This window comes from Mytilus edulis, chromosome 9, assembly GCF_963676685.1.
Source record: "Mytilus edulis chromosome 9, xbMytEdul2.2, whole genome shotgun sequence".
NCBI classification, from domain to species: Eukaryota; Metazoa; Mollusca; class Bivalvia; order Mytilida; family Mytilidae; genus Mytilus; species Mytilus edulis.
Window position 1 is genome coordinate 79,651,697 of NC_092352.1, and position 21,080 is coordinate 79,672,776.

At 32.0% G+C, this 21,080-nt stretch overlaps 1 protein-coding gene across 1 annotated transcript; it reads right to left on the reverse strand.

Moving 5' to 3' along the window:
• Positions 1-524: 524 nt before the first annotated feature.
• Positions 525-13,606, reverse strand: LOC139489141 (uncharacterized). Its single transcript, XM_071275298.1, has 5 exons — positions 13,456-13,606; positions 8,292-8,433; positions 6,189-6,299; positions 1,274-1,378; positions 525-744 (listed from the first exon to the last, which is right to left on the reverse strand). The coding sequence occupies exons 1-5, from the start codon at positions 13,493-13,495 to the stop codon at positions 603-605; spliced, it is 540 nt and encodes a 179-aa protein (XP_071131399.1). The 5' UTR covers positions 13,496-13,606; the 3' UTR covers positions 525-602.
• Between the last annotated feature and the right edge of the window lie 7,474 nt (positions 13,607-21,080).

Genomic DNA, 21,080 nt, shown 5'->3' on the forward strand with positions numbered 1-21,080 from the left:
GTTCAGAGACTGCTTGAAAAAAAAACCTGTTATTTCACTAGTGAAAAATCTACTTATTTTGAGAAATAGGAGAACTGTATTTGGTATATGGGTTCATTGAAACGTCTACATGGCCGCCAGGGAGGGTTCACCTGACTGCAACCTCGTTTCATGGATCAGTGATTAAGGTTTAAGTTAAGTGGTCAAGTCTGTATCTCAGATACTATAAGCAATAAGTCGACCAATTTGGTGTTAAAGTGTATGTGATACTTGCAGTAAAACCTTTATACTACAGACTTCTAACATATATTCAATCATAAGTAAAGCAGGCGAGACATACCAGCGTAACTATGCACTCTAATATTGAGTGACGTCGCTCTCTAAAAGAATTAAATTAAAACAAATAAAAATTGTTGTTGAAAGTGTCTAACGGTAGCAAAAACAGGTAAATATGTATTTTTAGACTTGATTACAAGAAAGAAGTCAACATAACCAACCGAGATAAATCTAAAACAGTTTACTAATTAATTTGATAAACACAAAGATTCGCGGTGTTTCAGTTTTATTCTTATTTATGGTAGATCAAAATTCATCTAAGGTTTAAGATTGATCATGAGCCGAAATTAAACAGCTCCAATATTGAATTTGTGATGCTTGCATAGTGTTGTATCATATTCGCTGAGCATATTCGCAACAGCAGATGCGTGTTGCTTGTCTTCGCACTGCTGGAACATTGAAGCACAGTTTTTCAGGCCGTCCACAAACCTGTAATTGAAAATAAAAAATTGCCAAGTGTTTCTATCGGAGCTTGTGCATTTAATCAGAGAATTCTCTGATTTGATTTTATTGGTTTGTGATGCAGCCATGATCTTTGTGTTTCATTTTCGTTTCGTTTCATTTCATCATGGCTGAAACTAAATTAAATCTCAGTAGAATAAAGCGTGCTCCAAAAGGGATATGGTACTGTTTCAGATTATGAGGAATTCCTCTTTGGTTTAAACGTATAACCATTCTAAACATGTGTAAACTCCAGATGTGTATTATCGGTAGCGGCGGTTCATTTTAAACAAAACAACATAAAATGTTGCTATAATGAAAATGAAAAACTGCAAAATACTGATCCTATGGTGTCTTTCATGACTGAAGATAAATATTCTGCCATAAAATATGTTTTTAATTTACAAATGAAAAAAATTGACAAACTGGTAAAATGTTGTATAAAAAGAATTGTTTAAATACAAATTTGATCTCCTATTGTTGATATAAAACGCTAATTGCCTGGAGTAAAACTTACCCACACGTATTTGGATTATAGCCTGTAAAGGAATCTTGTACACATTCCACGAACTTTGATCTGAACTCTGGTTCATTGTAGCATGGTGTTAAACCTTGAATGTCTGAAATGTTAACAGCGTTATAAGTATAGGATAAACAGTTAATTGGCGATTAGTATCTGGTGGAAAATGATAATACACTCTTAATCTAAATTGACGAACTGCGTCGGTTTTCCATTCCCCTAACTCACAGGATAACGGTCAAAAGGATAACAAAACAATCTTACAAAAACATATATCATTCTAGTTCAGTCTGAGTCTTCCTTGTTCCTACATTGGCCACGTACTACAACAGACAAGCAGCAATCACCTGTAATTTAACATTAGTCAACCAGAGAATTCGACAAAAGGAGATTGAGTGGATTGGCTTAAAGAGATGAATTTTTTCTCTCTCTGATTGTCTTTAATCGGGACTCTATGTATTCGGCATTTTCTCATTCTGCACTGATTTTAACTTTTCCACGCGGATGTTAATCTTATCTGTATTCTTTTAAAAACAACGACTTGTTCCGACATTCTCAGCTTAAAGAATCGAAATCCATTCTGAATTAAATTTCCTTTTTGTTCACTGGAACCGTATTTAAAGACAGGAAAACATAAATTTCAATACACATTAGTAGACAAACATAAAATCAATGGATATAAAACACTTAATATCAATATTCAGTATTCAATTAGTAATATTTTAGAAAAGAAAAAATACACTAATAATTATTTTCGACTTCAGTTTAAATTCTACTAGCCATAATTGTATAAAAAATGTTACCAAAATATGTGGCATTGCTCATTTACTGTATCACGGGTAGTAAGGTCGTCATATCGAGGAGCGTTCAGTACAGTAATTTTGTCATAGTTTGGATAAGTTTGACATGGTTAATTTATGTTGCTTCCCCAAACTATTGCCTCAGTTCTATTCACACGAGCAGATAAAAAGCAAATAAGATGCTTGAATCTGTATTGGAGGTCAAACGATCTATATTGGAATTGTTGTTTCACGAAATTAACGCAGAATAAGCAAGATATCGGAATTGCTATGGTTTGGTATAGCGATTGACATGGTTCGGTTAAGAGTCTAGAAATTCGTCATGGTTTTGGTCAAGATTGTCATGGTTTAGATCGAAATAAATATATTTGTGTTTCACTTTAATACTGAAAAGTTGATTGATAGCGCCTGTTATTGAACTAAGTTACACTATATATTTACTGCCTGAGAAGAAAAACAGCCTGTTTAACCAAATTTAGTGGGTGTAATCGTCAAAGCGTATGTTAAGCATGTCATGTTACTTTTCGTAAGTTTTCTACAATATAAATGTAAAAGTCACTGCTCTTTTAAACTAGCTTTCGATATAATTTACAAAAAAAAGACAAAGCATTGCTTCTGTTTCACATATAATCTTTTGTCCATATGTCCAAAGTCATGCTTGACTCTGCCGGGGATATCATGAGCGGCATCACTGGCCAAATAGCTAAAGACTTCTATTCAAAAGTGGCAGCCAGTCAAAAAGTAATTCTTGTTTTTCATTTCCTTTTCTAGAAAACTATTCATTTGTTGGTTTTTCTTTATTGTAAATTTTGAACTAGTTTATGATGAATAAAAGGAGATGTGGGGTTATAGGTCCATGATACAGTAACCCAACTACAAAACCAACCAAAGGATATTAAGAGGACATCATTAGTCTTCAACCATTTACGAAACCGAATAGTTACGCGTGACATGGACAACCAATAAGTTTTAAAACTATAATAGGTGAAATTACAATAAAAAGTACTTTCAAAGTATGAAAGATCACAACTCCAATTTTGGATTTAAGCCGATATAATGTTCAAGTTTATCAATTGTTATTAGGAATCAATAAAAATCTTTGTAATATTGTATAAATGCATCGTGTATAGTATCATTGAATTATTTCAAATATTTTACTTTTTATGTAATACAGTTTCTATACTATCTGAAAAAAAAATCCTGCTATCTGGTTTTAAGTATGACGTGGTATATTATTAAATGTTATTGAAAAAAGGATTGAAATTCAAAGAAACACGTGTTATATTGTCTGCTACATGTACATTTAAACTGTGTACGACCTTAATTGACCTGGCTAGACAAGAAATCATCGTTTGTACTAGGACAGAACGCATTATAAGATGGACGAAGATGAAACAGATGGTAAGTTTGTTGATATATATCACAAGTACACTTCATTTGAACTTCTTAAAGCATTCAATGATATTGTTATGCTATCTATATTTGCCTTTTATCATTTTTGCTTATTTGATTTTCAATTTACAAGGTAATATCAAATGTAAGATGACGTGGGAAATACATAAATGAGACAGCAAACCAACAACACAAACATGAATTCTTCAACAATAGGATGAATTAAATTGGCCAAACTTTATATCTGTCTGTTTCTATAAAATGGGTAAATAAATTGAACAGAGACAACCAGAGATCTCAAACCATCAAACTATTCTCAGTATAGCGTAAAACAGTAAGGTATGACATAGGACAACTTGTCGCGTCACTAGGGTCTTGACTTTTTTGGTGAGTCGCAACTTCGGAATTCAGTAAATATGTTTTTGAAATTAAATGTGTAAAACCATTCCTTTCACAATACAGTTAGCACTTATGAATGCCTGTTTGGTGTCAGTGTTGAAAACTTATATTTTCATGATTTCGTAGTTTATAACTTCTTTTCAATTTGTGTAACTAAATATAATTAGCAATAAAAAGCGCAGCCAAATTCATAATTGTTTTTTTGTTGTTATTTATTTACACGATAAGGCTCAAAATTTTACACAAATGCATTGAATTGGACTCGTACAATTTTTCAGAGGCAATTGCATTTATTGCTCCTTTAGACGGGTCATTTGAAGCTGTTGGTGATACTTATTTAATTGAGGAAACAGTGGTTTCACCCCATAAAGATGATGACAAATTGGATGAAAACAATAATGAAAATCAACAGGGTTTGCCAAAAAACAACTAAAGTTCAGTGCGTCATCTGTTCTAAAATTGTTCAAAGAAGATGTCTAACACGCCACATGAGAAAACACGGGGATCAACTGATTTGTTCTCATTGTCCAGCGAAATTCTCAGATAGATGGGTCTTGACAGAACATGAAGCACGACATTCAAACCCTTTAATGTGCGATGTTTGCGGCAACTACAAACCGTTTAAATGTACCGTATGCAGCAAGACTTTCGTTTATAGACAATCAATGGCAAGACATGTCAAAAAATGTCAAGGGGATAAGTCCTACATGTGTATGGAATGTAAGGCTGTGTTTAACAGCAAGCGTTCACTAGACCAGCACCATAGTGGGAAACACGAGCAGAAAGAGCATACATGTATGTGTGGAAAGTCCTTCCGTTGGGTTCGATCATTTACCAGACACAGTAAAATATGTAAAACAAAATAATATTTAATAAATTTAAAATTTGATTTTTGATGTGCAAATCCATCATATGGGTTCACGATTGCACTATTTACGTTTAGCAGTAGATCTTCGGGTTGGTCAAACTTTTCATGGCTTCTGAAATAAATAAACGCAGTATTGTTTAATTAGTTCTTTTGGATTCAAGTTTATAATATGACTGTGGCAATAAAAGATTTAAAGATTAAAAAACAAATATTGAAAAAAAGGATCCTTTCAATATTGTTTCATATAATGCTATTCAATGAAACTACAGTGTTAAATATATATCGTTATTTATTTGTGTCTTTAGTGTTTCTGTTACTTGATTTTCTTGTTTAAACCCGATCTGGTGAGTTTACATGTGTGGCATGGTTAAGGCGAAGAACAGGTTGGGGAGCCCGCAAACATGTAACTGTGTATCATATTTTGCTATTTCTTTTTGACAGAAATTAGGCTGATGATTTTCTAATTGGAATTCCTATACATTGAATTTTGTCGCAAGCCTTTTATATCTTGCTAAGAAATATGGTTTTGCTCATTGTTGAATGTTGAAGGCCTCTTGATGACAAATAGCTGCTAACATCTACGTCATTTGATCTCAGGTTGATAGTTATCTCATTGGCAATCATATTGCATCTACTTATAACATATTACTACATTGTTTGTGCGTTTTTATGTCCTTTTGTGTTTCAAATGGAAGGTTTTTTGTGAATTTTGATAGTAACTCTTCATTATACATGAGAAGAATTACATAACTGAACCATGTCGAACATGAACTTAACCATGACACTAATGAACCAAACCATGACACAGATATTTCAGTAATTTGGAATTGATTGCAAAAGTAGGTATTGTTCAGAATAATTGACCGCAGTGTTATATCACGAAGATATATGTGATGTAACAGACTGTAAGAAAATAACTTTTTTTATGCACGATAAACCAATTAGCAAGTTTTAAATTTTGACATACGCAAGCTTTTTTCTGTGTTAAATCATTAACCATATGATACCACTTGTGATGTACTATCATATTTACTTTATGCAAAGGTACTTACCAGCTTGAATTAATGATCAGAAGTTCCGTTTACAAAATATCCCAATGTTTACTTTTTTGCATTGATTGTCATCAAAAAGACTTAACACCGTCATGTCAAACTTATCCAAACTATGACAAAATCACTGTACTAAACGCTCCTCGATATGACGACCTTACTACCCGTGTGTATATTGACCGTAGCATGGAAATATAAATGTCATTGACTGTATACAAAGATCGTCGATGCCCTACAACAATACTAAAATAACTTAGAAAGACATGCCATTATGTCAATATAAAATCTTTAACAAATATAATACAAAATGTAAACACACAAGTTCTAAATAAGACGTTATGAATTGCGGTAACGCTGACTACTACAGGTTTAGTCTTTTATCTAATGCAAATGATATCCAAACCTTTTTATACTCAACACAAACAGCTCTTTCTATATCAGCCATCATTTCAGTTACAAAATCCATCACTTTACACTTGTCTGCCTTCTTACAAACGGATTGTTTCTTCAAATGTCTGCAATACAATATGAAACATTACGGATTGTTTCTTCAAATGTCTGCAATACAATATGAAACATTACGGATTGTTTCTTCAAATGTCTGCAATACAATATGAAACATTACGGATTGTTTCTTCAAATGTCTGCAATACAATATGAAACATTACGGATTGTTTCTTCAAATGTCTGCAATACAATATGAAACATTACGGATTGTTTCTTCAAATGTCTGCAATACAATATGAAACATCAACATAAAATCTAAAGAATATGAGTAATGAAATAATTCTGGAAAATAACTTATTTTCGCAGATACTTTATTTGGCGTTAAACCCGTTTTAGCCGACTTCGTGGCGATTTTTTTAAAAGATTTTCTTAGTTCCTTGATGAATTTATAGGGATGATTCAAATTTTACACAATCGCAACGTTTTATATACCCTTTATTTTTCTACTCTGGGAAAGTCTCGTGAATTAGTTGAGTTACAGTAAGAATAATTTTCTACTATCATACTTATTTTGTTGAAAACTGTAATACTGCAGTGTTGCTGTCTAGAGGTTAATGTTTTGTGTTGTTTGGACGCGCTTTTCCATTTTCGGAAACCGCTCATCTCCTTTAATGAATTGCTTCAAAATTAAAAAAAATACGAGATGAGGTATGATTGCCAATGAGACAGCTATCCACCAAAATTAAAATAAAATGGATATAAGCAGTTATAAGCAACAGTACGGTCTTCAACAGTGAAAAAAACTCATACAGTATAGTCGGCTATAAAAAGCCAGACATGAAAAATATGAAACAATTCAAATTAGGAAACTAACGGCCTAACTTATTACAAAACAATTAACGAAAATCACGCTTTAATTGTTCTTTTTAATTTTAAATGGAATGCTTATAAAACATTATTTAAAGTGTAAAAATGCAGATTAGCTCTTTTGTCAATTACAGCAAAATAATTTGAGTGTGTAGGTAAAGGTAACATCTTTGGTAAGCTTGCTCACTAGCTGAACCATGCAATCGTATTTAGCTAAGGTATCATCTTCCTTTGGGCGGGGTCAATTATTACAGTTTAAAATTAAAGTAGAGAGCCAATCAAAAGTAAGGACTGTATAAACATTGTGAAACAAAGTTTATAAATATGTTTTCAATCTAAAGTCAAAATATAGTGTCAACTATAAGCTAAATCACAAGCATGTTGAAGGTGTGTTTGATTTGTCGATTTTATTTTAATCAAATCGATGCAATACCATTTCTTCAATAGCATGTGTGAGTAGAACATTTCAAAGATTTGACCCGACTAAGTTTATTTTTACACCTTCTGTAGCACTCCCCCCAAAATAAAATAAAAATGCACAGCAAGACAATGATAATGATATCCATATTATATTATATATAAAAACATATATAATAAGATATTTTTTTAATCGATTAAATCATATTGTTATGTAGAACTAAATATGTACAACATCTAGTTATAATTGAATAGAGGTTATTGATTGAAATGCAATTTACAAATCAAACTCATCTTCAAACTGAAAACTTGTCTAACTTGCTGTTCCTCTATATGATTGGTTCCCTACTTAGCAATTAAATCCGCCCCAAAGAAGGTAGTACATTAGCTAATAATGATTTCATTGTTAAGATAGCAAGCAAGCAAACATAAGTCAATGTGGTATAAACTTAAGTTACATTATGCAAGGACTGAAAACAAATCATAAATTAAATAATCATTTTGATTGACAAAAAATAGCAACCATTTTCGTTAAGTAATTTATATACTAGTACAAGTGTAAACTCAAATATAGTCAAATCTTAAAAACGAAAAACATAATGTGTAAACATTAAATAGTGTTCAATATTGTATCTTTTATATTGAAACCAACCAGATTAAAGTTCACGATACTCTGAATTGGAAAATGCTGATACCTTTATTTTTTTCTACGGCTCAACATAATTTAAATACCGATGGTTTTTATTTTGTGACAAGTGAAAGAAATATACACATACTGGCATAGCTCGTCAACAGTTTCTGCACCGACATCCTTTAAAGCATCGCCATCATAGAAGAAGTTTCCAACATCTAGAAACTTGTAAGAACAACTAAACACTGGATAGCATTCTTCCGGAACACCCCAGGATGTACCTGCAACTATATGAAAACGTTTTGTTCGAAAATTAATTTCTGTCATCACTGAGGTTGTGAGTACGAATCCCCCACGAGACAGGTGCGTTCGACTCATATCTTCATATCTTAATTTACTGGGATTGTGAGTTTTCCTACCGAAGGTCGGTGGTACTCTCCGGGCACTCCGGCTTGCGTCATCTATAAAAACGGAACGCCACAAAATAGCACACTAGTGATGAAACACTAACCAATCAATCAACCATGTAAGAACATTCTGTAACTTGTTAATGTAGGATTGTAATGATGTTTATAATAAAATTAACGGTAGCAATTTTCTTGCACCAGATGCGCATTTCGACAATACATGTCTCTTCAATGATGCTCGGGGCCAAAATATTTGAAATCCAAAGCATATATAAAAGATAAAGAGCTATAATCCAAAAGGTCCAAAAAGTATAGCCAAATCCGTGAAAGGAATCAGAGCTTTGCATGAGGGAGATACATTCCTTAATTTATAATAATTTCTAATATTTTGTAACAGCAAATTTTAATAACACAAAAAATCCGTATTTTCATGCCTGTACCGAAGTACTGGCTACTGGGCTGGTGATACCCTCGGGGACGAAAAGTCCACCAGCAGAGGCATCGACCCAGTGGTAGTAATAAAATTAACGGTACCAATTTTCTTGCACCAAATTATCTGATATTCGAACAGTAACCAACGTCGAACTTTTGTCGAGGGTTTTTTAAAAATCAATTTAAATTATAAAAAGGAAATTTTATAAACAGTTACCTTTAGTTGTCTCTTGATAATCAAATTACGATATTAGAACATCGGTACTTATGTTGCCTTAATTTGTTTTGTCTAATTCTTTGAGTTACAATGTAAATACTCATTAAGCATAACAGGCTAATAATTTTTATACTCGGGTATTGTTAACAAAAGATTCATCAGTGACATTCGAATCAAAATAGTTGGAACGCCTTATCAAAAACCAAGTTGTAAATCAAACTGAAAATTACATAAAGTTATGCCAATAATGACAAATACTGCGTGGTAAAAAAACTTTGCATTACCAGAAACCTAACATTTTATAAACAGTAAAACAGATATTCTGTGTCAACATTAAAGTGCGGACTTTTGGGCTGTTGAAACACTCATGGATGCAACGTTCACCAGCCGTGTCATCGACCCAGTATAAAATCACCAACAGGCAAATAATCATCCCCTTGGACATTTGTATATATTCTGTTACTAGTATTAGACAGTGTAATTTTAGCGGTACTCTTGCTGCTTCATTATGAACTTAAAAGTATACATTACTTTCTTGTCAAGTGGGAACTTCAATCATCTAACTGAAGAATATAAAAAAACACGAAGTACGACATCACCATCCATAATTGGTTTGTCATGTCTTTTTAAAATAAAAAAGGCATATCTGAAAGCACCTCAAATTAAGCTTTGTACCACGAAATTAAGTTTTTCATGTTTGCCAACCACTCTGTGTATGCTTTTGTTCTACGCAACCATTATTGATGGAAAGACAACGAGTTATTTATCAATAAATTATTATTCAAGCCAGCATTAAAGGGATGGCAATATTCTAAAAAAAATATATAAACATAGACACCAACTGAACATCATCTTCAAACGCAATGAATCAGCAGCCTATATATACATGTACATGTACTAACGACCCTTTGCAATTCAGTAATAACATTAACGGTACCATTTTTTCTGCACCAGATGCGCATTTCGACAATACATGTCTCTTCAGTGATGCTCGTGGCCAAAATATGTAAAATCCAAAGTTTATATAAAAAATGAAGAACTATAATCTAAAAGTTCCAAAAAGTATAGTGAAATCCATGAAAGGAATCAGAGCTTTGCATGAGGGAGATACATTCCTTAATTTATAATGTTTTTTAATATTTTGTAACAGCAAATTTAATACCACAAACAATCAGTAAATCCCACTGTATACAAATATACCTAGATTGAATGTTGTTTGTTTAATGTCTAGTGGCATATATTTCATGTTCAGGACGAACACAAGTTTTCAATAAATACAAAAGGTAGGTGTTGTAAGGAAGGGGTAAAATGGGATGAAAAAATTGTTTTACTTGTTAATTATAGAGCGAAACAAATATTTTTACGACGAGAGATAACAATATTGACATAAATCAATTTTGTTTGGAAAAATATACAAAGAAACTGTTTTCTGAAATCGGAACTACATTGAAATAGTTGATTTAGTATTTCATGAATGTTCTAAAAATGTATAAAAAGTAGAATATTTAATTTGTATTATTGAAGAGCCAGCAATTTTTGTATTGTATTTATATAATATATGTATAACTTACACAAAATTCTTCTGTAGATAAAAAAGAAATGATGTATCTGGTTATCTGTATATAAAATCGTTTTTTCTCCATCAAGATAACGGTAGAACATGTTAAGTAAAATTTAAAAAGTCTAGAACTTAAAGTTCATCTGTTCTAAATGACGGAAGGAACAAAATAAGATAAAAATATTGATAGGTTATGGAGCTCATTTTGGTGGGAACGGGCATATTCGGACTTTTACTTGATATTTGAATTGGTATTATTCTGGTCTTAAATCGAAAGAAAGGAATTCTCGAATCTGCTTAAATTTTGGTAAATGACCTTTCAAAAGCTATTAAAGTCTAATGTGAAAATAAAATGGGTGTTATTGGGCAAAATATTTACCCTGTAACGTTGGGGAAAAACCAAGGTGTCCGAACATCTAACACAAATTCCTACACCTGACCTAAGTACATCCTTAATTGAAGTAATGCACCTTTTATTAGAGATGTTGCAGAACTGAAGTATTTAGATACGTATACGTATCAAGGTATCCATATACGTGCGATATAGTTTAAATGAGTATCTTTTATTCTGACCCGATAACTTAATCAATGTACATGTATTAATCAAATCAAAAAGTGGTATTTTTCAGGTGTACTTGGTTTCTTCTTATTCTTAATTTGTATACAAAACATTGAAGTACTGAAGAATGACATTTAAAGATATGAAACAGTACATAATGTAACTTCTAGATTCGAGTGTATCGTACTACTTTCGAGTGGACGTTAACTACTAAAGAATAATCCTAAACGTGTGTAATTAAAATATATGCAGGTTTCCTTATGTATTAATAATTTAAGTAAGATTATTGAGAACAAGGTCATTTAGGCATTTTCACAAGAAATATCTTAGCAAGATGTTAAATTATTCTCTTTTGTTATTCATAATTCATGCAGGTATGCAGGCGTAGGGCATTTAATATCTTGCAATTCGCTACGGTACATGTTTATGTTTGTTTAACAATACGTGAGTATTTTGTTTTGCTTATTTATCCTACATACTAGTTACTGTACTTTGACGAAATCCAGATAAAAAATTACAATCATTTTAATGAAAGACAAATTGTCACAAAACTACTGATTTTGGTAGATTATATCATTTTTTATCTTAAAGATGCATATATAAAATTACATTGAAATAAGTGTCCACATAAATGTAAACAGTTATCAAAGGTACCAGGATTCTAATTTAGTACGCCAGACGCGCGTTTCGTCTACATAAGACTCATCAGTGACGCTCATATCAAAATATTTATAAAGCCAAACAAGTACGAAGTTGAAGAGCATTGAGGATCTAAAATTCCAAAAAGTTGTGACAAATACGGCTAAGGTAATCTTTACCGGGGATAAGAAAATCCTTAGTTTTTCGAAAAAATCAAATTTTTGTAAACAGGAAATTCATAAAAATGATCACGTTATTATAAGAGATATTTGAAACAAAATCCTTAAAATTGGTAACAATCTTATCATGTTAAGAACGTCAGGTACACAATACTTATTCAAGCGAGTTTGGGTCACCTGTTTCGTTCTTTAAATTTATAATACAGGAACAAAGCTAAATGTTTATATACTAACATTCAATTGTTGTATTACTGGATAACAATTTATATGGGTCAAGTGAAATATATTTGTAATGAGTCATCATAACATAGTAGGTGTGTTTGAATTTAAAAATAACCTTGTGCTAAATTGTTAAACGTTTTACTGGTCAATGCATTCAATAACATTTGACCAACTATTAAAATAAAATTAAGTCATACTAATTATCTTATTCATGAAAATGTACTTTCTATAGAAGCCGGGAGTTCGTCCCTTCTTCCCTTTTTATGCCAAAAAACTTGACGAGTCTTTACGTTTGGATCTTTAAAAACAAATAACGTTTTGTTGTGTTCAGTTACGTTTAGCCCTCAACTTCTGAACTTTCTTGTCCACCCTTTCACGGAATATTTTCATAAAGTTTTTAAGAATAGTAGATTTTTATTGCAATTTCCAAAATTCGTCGTGACAAACAATAATACTTTGGGGGCCTCGGTTGGTCAAAGTTGTCCCCTACTTTGACCTGGAGATCAATCTTCTGATATCTCTCCGGTTTGTCTGTTTCCGCCGAGTGACCCGGTGGTTCCCTCCGAGTACTTCGGCTTCCTCCACCACAACAACAGACTTCCCGGTGTCCTAGCACTCCCTTGTGTTGGGTGGGAATTGATTTTCCTTGTAAAAAATTGTCGTAGTTATACGTTAGTGACATATCTCCATTAATCCTGATAAGGAGTGTACATTGATGCCACTGTACCCTCGAAGCTTTTGAGGGGTTCTTCGGATAACGGAGGCATTTACCAGTACATACATACAATACAATAACTTTACGTATTACAAGGACATACACATATATTAAATAAAAACTTTTGCCTTTCTGAATACAACTTTCCCGTACAGATCGTAATGAAGCAATGCGAATACAATTAACGAAAACGTGTCATCTCTAAGTACATCCTTAAGTATTATTTTTGTCACATATTGAGGAAAGATAGAAACAATGCGTAGTGATATGACTAGATGTTCATTGTCGTCAAAGAGACTTTTTTGAAAAAATGCTGACAATATAATAATATTGTTTGTGATGAAATATCAGCATTTAGAAAAAGAAAAATATTTAACTTACCCAAAGCAAAGCCGAATTGAAGAATTACCAAAACCAACATAGTCTTACTTGTTGAAACGAGTTTGATCTGAATATTTTATGCCATTTATGTATATAAGCACGACAAAGTTTAATAGTTATGAAGATAATTGACAAATTTTGATGTGTTAGTTATATGATATTATTATCAAGTACAATATCTATGGAGGTGATTGCCAAATTTTGATGCGTTAGTTTGTGTTATGGTATATATTAAACACGCTGTGATTATCATAAATACCAGCACGTTTTATCCATTTAGTCTCATTTGTTTAAATACCAAAGTGTTTTTTTTAATAAATGTAAACTTGCTTGAGTATACTAATTACAATGCATTTGATATACAAGTATGTTAATTTGTTTTGTCACGATTATCCTAAAATTATGAAAAATATTTATTATTTCTAAATGGGGTTTTTCATGGCTTGAAAAGTTCACTGCCAAAAAAAAAACCCTCTTAATGCTTTGTATTGCTTGACTTTTGTGGTTAGCAAGAATTTGATAGTCTTTCAACTTTTATGAATTGTAAATTGATTAATTCAGGTCGATGTAAAAAAGTTTGATGAAGTATTATGATTACATGAAAATCGTATGCAAAAAGCAATTTTATTTTTTTCCATTTTTTCTTCGTCTCTTATGATGTAAACGTTTATCAAAAACCAATCAACAGAACAGTTTAGGTTAAACAATAAAAATACACCCAGGCAAAGCATAGCAAAAGCTAAGATTGCAATATGATGTTTGCCAATTCGACCGTATACAATTGCTCCTGCTCTATTTAGAAAAATTTGATTTTGATTCGGCCTTCCAAAGTTTCGGTCAAGAACTTATCCGATTAAATTTATTCCTGAAACACGCGTTGGCTGCCATTAATACTTTGAACAGAAAATTAAAGAATGAAATTAGATATTTAACATGTTTAAATAAGAAATATTATGGATAGATCTAATTGCTACCAGAATTTTACATAACACTTCTATGGTCTTCATTTAATTCAAGTCATTTGGATACGGGGTGAACAGAAATCTAAATTTCGACTGATTTAAAAATGCAATTACATATTTCTAAAAAAAAAACCTGTATAAGGCTGGTTGATTGAAGTTATGGAGATTGTGTATTGTGTTTAGATATCATTGGATAATTGTAATTTTCGACAATAAAGACAACAATAGTTTACCGATATTAAAATTTCATCAATTGGGTTATGCATATAAAGAGCAAAATCACAAAAATACTGAACTTAGAGGAAAATCAATTCGGAAAGTCCAAAATCACATGACAAAATCAAATAACAAAACGCATCAAAAACGAATGGACAAGAACTGTCATATTACTGAGTTGGTCAAGGCATTTTCAAATGTAGAAAAGATATGAGGGGAATACAAAATAACGAAAATAATTACGTCATGACATACGACAACAACTGATGAGGAACCTGACTTTGGACAGGCACATGAAAATGTGGTCTGATTATACTAGGTTTTTGAAGATCCCAACCCTTACCTTTTATATATCGACCAGGAGATAAACAAAACGTACACATACATTTTAAAAACTCATTTAGATAAAGCAAAATATCGTCTTAAACGTTGTACATTTATATGTTACATTTCAAATTTGGTTCCAGTACGATCCAGAAATGCAGAATGCGTCTATTTCATTAGTAACACAATGACACGCAAGGTTAATATCCAGCAAGATATTCTAAAGATATAAATACCCTTTTTAATAAACCATTTGATTATTTAAGGAGAAAGTTTGATAAGGCTACTTTTTTGAACCCGTTATTTGAAAATAAAAAAGTATTATGAATGGTCAGAATCTATTAAATAACACCTTTTAAATGTTCATAAGTCATACGAAATTAATTTACAGATATAAATGTTGAATTTTGCCTTAAATATTTGTATTTGGTCTTCAAACTTCAAACTTCTTGCATACATATACTTGTTTTTTTTTATGCAAAAATACGAAAAACTGCAAACTGGTCTTAAAAAGCGAAAATTTATAAAAAAATATTTTTTTTTATTAATAACATGCACATAGCTCAGGTCCTTGGTTTTCTTAATGGCTTTTTTTTTTACCCTTATTATGTCGAGGATAATTATAGCTTACTAGATGCAGTATGGATTTGCTCATGTTTGAATCTGTGAGGTGACCCATACTAGCTAACATATCTGTCAATAGATGAATAGTTGTCTCATTGGCAATCAGACCACTTACATCTTCTTATTCTGTTAACAAATGTGAGTTAGTTTGAGAAGGAAACCAAAATTGCCTTCTACTATAAAATGACTTTCACTGCGGTTATTTCAAAGTCATAGTATCAACCGTACAATTAAATCTAAATATGTCTATTTATAGCTTCAAGATCTGGACGCACTGTTGCGTTAAAAGAGTCTGGTGATGACAACAACAACATTAGTGACCTTGTCATCAGGGTCAACAGAAATCTCTTTGAGAACACAAATGATAATTAAATAAACAGAAATATTAGAAAAAATAAAAATATTTTAGAAAATCATCAACAGAGTAGTAAGTGACGTTACAGTATAGAACAGAATAATATCTATATTAATAAGATTTGAAAATGATTATACATGTTATAGTTGATTTTTGTAATTGAAAATAATTAAGAAATAGTTCATTGGGGCTTAACTTTGTACTGATTTTACCGCGGGTTTACCATTTATGCTAAATACTTTACCTCGAGCGACAGCGATCTAGGGGTAAAATATCGTCATAAACTAGCGTATTTAGATAGTTTTGTATAAATTTAAATGATCATGTTACTTATATGTTAAAAAAAGGGGGGGGGGGGGGTTATAACACATTTTAGCATCGTTTGTTATCGTCCTTGTGATGATTTTCGGTTTTTACAATCGTGCATTTTCCTGTAAAATGCTTATATTCTTACGTCATTGTTGAATGACGTCGGGTAGCTCATTCATAAAAAAAATCCACATGACGTGGGAATGTAATCGGAACAGACCAAACAATATATTCATATTTTACCACGGGTGTGTACTCAAAGCGTTTGAAGAACGTCATTTTAGAATTCCAATTTTAAGCTTATAATTTCTTCTTAATCATCAGAAGATTCAATTTCATTAATATGATTTAAAGATTTAAAATTTTCCTTTTTTTAATTGGAAAAGTACATTAAATATACAAAAACTAAAACATTATGATGGCTATTTTTTTTTAGAAAGTCCATTAAACGGGAAGATGCATTGTTACAACGATCATGATATTAGACGAAGAACTTTAATCATTCCTTTTAGTGTGAAAGCTTTGAAGTTATATAAGGTTTCCAAAACTGTGTTTCTGGCTCATCTATGATGAGCGTTGTAGAAACAAGTCTTGGAGCTGTTTTAGTGCTTTTATGACCCTGGAAGCATCAACATTTGTTAAATTTGTGATCAGATTACACAGGCAGCACATATCTGAATGTTAGCAGATTACTAACTAAAAATAAAAATATGAAACATTTATGTAATTTTAAGTAATCAGAATTAAACCTATTCAGCAAATTGTCAATAATGTTATCTAGTGTTGAAGGCCGTACTTTGACCTATAATGGTTTACTTTTTACTAATGGTGACTTGAATGGAGAGTTGTCTCATTGGCACCCATACCATATTTTCATATGTCTATTGAAATGAAAGATTAAACATTCAATCAAAATCTATAAAAGTTATCACTTTTATTAGTGGCTGTTATAAGTATTAATTATTCTTAATCAATTTATAATTCATTAGTTGTTTATTCTGTATTTTTATTTAATGTCAACTTATCTAACTTTTAATTTGATTTCAATTACATCCCAACCTTTGTTGACGTGTCGTCATGACTGTAAATTAAGCTAAAATTTGTCTACCATTAACCATTATATCGTGCATCCTAGTTAGTATCGTTGTTTATCAGCATAAAAAAAATTTGTAATTTAAACAAGTAGTAAATTTCATTTAAATATATACAAAAGCTTTTTAAGTGTTTAAAATTAAGGTAAAGTCAGCTTAACATAACCCAGAAAAGGACAATTGCATAAAAAAATATATTTAAAAAATACTGCTTGTTTGAATATGTCATGTTATGGATGCTGATTGGTTGAATTGGTGATGTGACACTTGAAGATGTTCTTGATGCTGATTGGTTGAATTGGTGGTGTGACACTTGAAGTTAGCTGCTTCATTGGAGCAGTTTTTGATTTTAATATCGGGTAACGGTTTTAAAATATAATTGAACTGACCAGGTGGAAGAAAATGAGAAAACTCTTGTCAATGTTTGGTGTCATTAAATTGTTGATTTATAAAAGATCTTAGAAATTTTGTTGATACACAGATCTAATAAATCATGTATTAACTGACTTTTATGATTTGTGATTTTTAATTTGATTTTGTTAAATGTCTCGGGTATATTTTTGTAGGTACACTTGATATCAGTGCTGGTGTTTTTTGTGTGTTAAAATTGAAGACAACAAACAATTTATGTAAGATGTTAATTTGTGTTTGAAAAGAATGTATTTTTAGATCGCATGGCCCAAAAAATAATGCGAGCTTTTGCTATCACTTGTTGTCTGTTTTTCATCTTCCCTTGTGTAAAAATGCAATCAAAATGCAGTCACAGTCAGTTTGAGATATTTAGTTTGGAGCAGCAATATATAGTGATCATAGTGAATGTTTTTTATCTGCTACACCTCCAAATCCAGGAGCTGAATATCAACTTTTTCAGAATCTCAATAAACCTACGGAATTGTGTACCTCTAATTCACGTTGTCACAGATCACCTTATATCATGCTACATCTTGGCCTTTAGACAGAAACATCCCACCTTGTGCACACAATCTTTTGAGCCATACCAACATCTTTACCAAACTTGGTTTTTGTAATGCCCCGTGTGATGACACAGACCTGTTTTTGATAGTGAGGTCTCTAGGTGAAAGGCCAAGTTCATATTCTTAGTTGATAAGACTAATATTTTAATAAAATATTTTCCAGATGAAACTATGTTTGATTATGTCCAAAGTAAAGGTTTCAGGAAGATACCTTTGAACAATATGTCCAACCTTCACCAAACATAGCTTGAAAATAACGCATGGAAGCAAATGCTGTTGATTTTATTGTAACTAGGTTAAAGGTCATAGTACCTTTAAGAAGACTTACATTTTGGGAAAGTTTAGTTGCTAGAAGATATTTTATGAGCCATAAATCAGATTTTTCCAATCTTTAGTAAGTAATGCGCCTTTGGTTGCAAAAAACAACCTATAGATTTTGAGATCAAAGGTCAATAGCCATTGATTAAAAAAATATATAGACTTAGATACTGGTCAAATATTGTTTTCCAGTTGTCATCTTTTGAATAATATGGTTCAAATAGAAAACTTTGTGAGGTCACTTGGTCAAAGGTCAAGGTTACAACACCAATTGAAAGACTGAACTGTTTAGTTCCGTTCGACATAAATTGGCATTAAACTGTAAATAGAATTAAAAAAACAAAAACAAAAGAAAAGGAGTGCAGATCACAAAATACTGTTTCTTTCTACTACAAATTCCTAAATATTGGAACTAGGGGTATACATCCATCATGCTGCTGCAATTTGTGTTTCAAATAAATTTATGCTTTTCTTATAACAAGACATGAATTTTGCTATCTTTACTAAAGACCTTGGGTCAAGTAATACTTTCTATTTGGCTTATGATTTGTAACAATAGACACCCATCGGTGGCTCTAGGATCAAAACAAAAATGAAGTTGAACAGAGAGCATTGAAAACCATTTAAAAGGTTTAAGGTGGTACCTAACACTACAGGGAGATAACTCATTTAAAGGGTTTTAAGCAAATGAAAAACTATAAAAGAAAACAATATACAAAACACAGAATAGAAAACTAAAGACCGAGCAACAGGAACCCAATACAACACAGTATAGAAAACTAAAGACAGAGCAACAGGAACGTCCCACAAAACACAGTATAGAAAACTAAAGACGGAGCAACAGGAACCCCACAAAACACAGTATAGAAAACTAAAGACGAAGCAACAGGAACCCCACAGAACACAGTATAGAAAACTAAAGACGGATCAACAGGAACCCCACAAAACACAGTATAGAAAACTAAAGACGGAGCAATAGGAACCCCACAAAACACAGTATAGAAAACTAAAGACGGAGCAACAGGAACCCAACAAAACACAGTATAGAAAACTAAAGACGGAGCAACAGGAACCCCACAAAACACAGTATAGAAAACTAAAGACGGAGCAACAGGAACCCCACAAAACACAGTATAGAAAACTAAAGACGGAGCAACAGGAACCCCACAAAACACAGTATAGAAAACTAAAGACGGAGCAACAGGAACCCCACAAAACACAGTATAGAAAACTAAAGACGGGGCAACAGGAACCCAACAAAAAAAAACAGTATAGAAAAATAAAGACGGAGCAACAGGAACCCCACAAAACACCGTATAGAAAACTAAAGACGGAGACAAACAATATACAAAACACAGAATAGAAAACTAAAGACCGAGCAACAGGAACCCCATACACAGCATACAAAACACAGTATAGAAAACTAAAGACGGAGCAACAGGAACCCCACAAACAGCATACAAAACACAGTATAGAAAACTAAAGACGGAGCAACAGGAAACCCACAAAACATAGTATATAAAACTAAAGACGGAGCAACAGGAATCCCACAAAAACCTGGGGTGATATCAGGTGCTTGAAAACTGTCACGATTTACAAACAATTCATCGCGAGTGATGAGTCATTCAGCATCATCATTCTTTCTTGGTTAAAAGAAAAGGGTGTGACAAGGGTCTTACTTAGCCTATCGTGGATTCATCAATATCCATGAGATACCTATTTTCGTAGATTCCGCGCGTACAGTACAAAGTTAAAGTACAAATTATATATATGCTTGTACATATACATTGACAAAACAGAGAAATCCAATACCAGCGAAAGTACAACGTTTTTCACCAATCAACGAATATTTATCAAAGTTCTCAATAAGTATTTGTGGAGGCGAGTCCAGGGACTTGCCGTTTTCTGCCAATTCGAGTTCAACAGTGAGAAGATAAAATGTTACTGTTATATCATTTATTAATTCAGTTCATCATAACAAAATAGATTGTTTTTAATTTTTTGTTATAAAATGATGCTATTATTGATTAGTTACAATATTCTACAGGACACACGGACACGTCTTTGTGAGAATCCAGATAAACGAACCACAGTCCTTTTTTTACTGAAATTAGAACGTTTTATTTTAGATTTCCATTTTTGTTACACTGTTTTAAAAGTTAAGGTTAGAAGTAGTTTTTATCCATGACGTCCGATTGAATACAGTCATGGAAAAGGCCCTTCTACATATTTTGTTTAAATAATATAGAGTTTCCGATTATCTCCTAAAATGTTTTCTGTTATATAGAACATATAAATACAATATATTATTATAAACAGATGCTGATTGAACTTTTAAAATGTCCTGTACAAACGGAAAAGCTACATGAGTCTTTGGGGAGAGGGAGGGGGGGGGGAGGGTTCAAAAAGATATATACGTGAAAAGATAACCGAAGGCGTAAGCTATTTATAA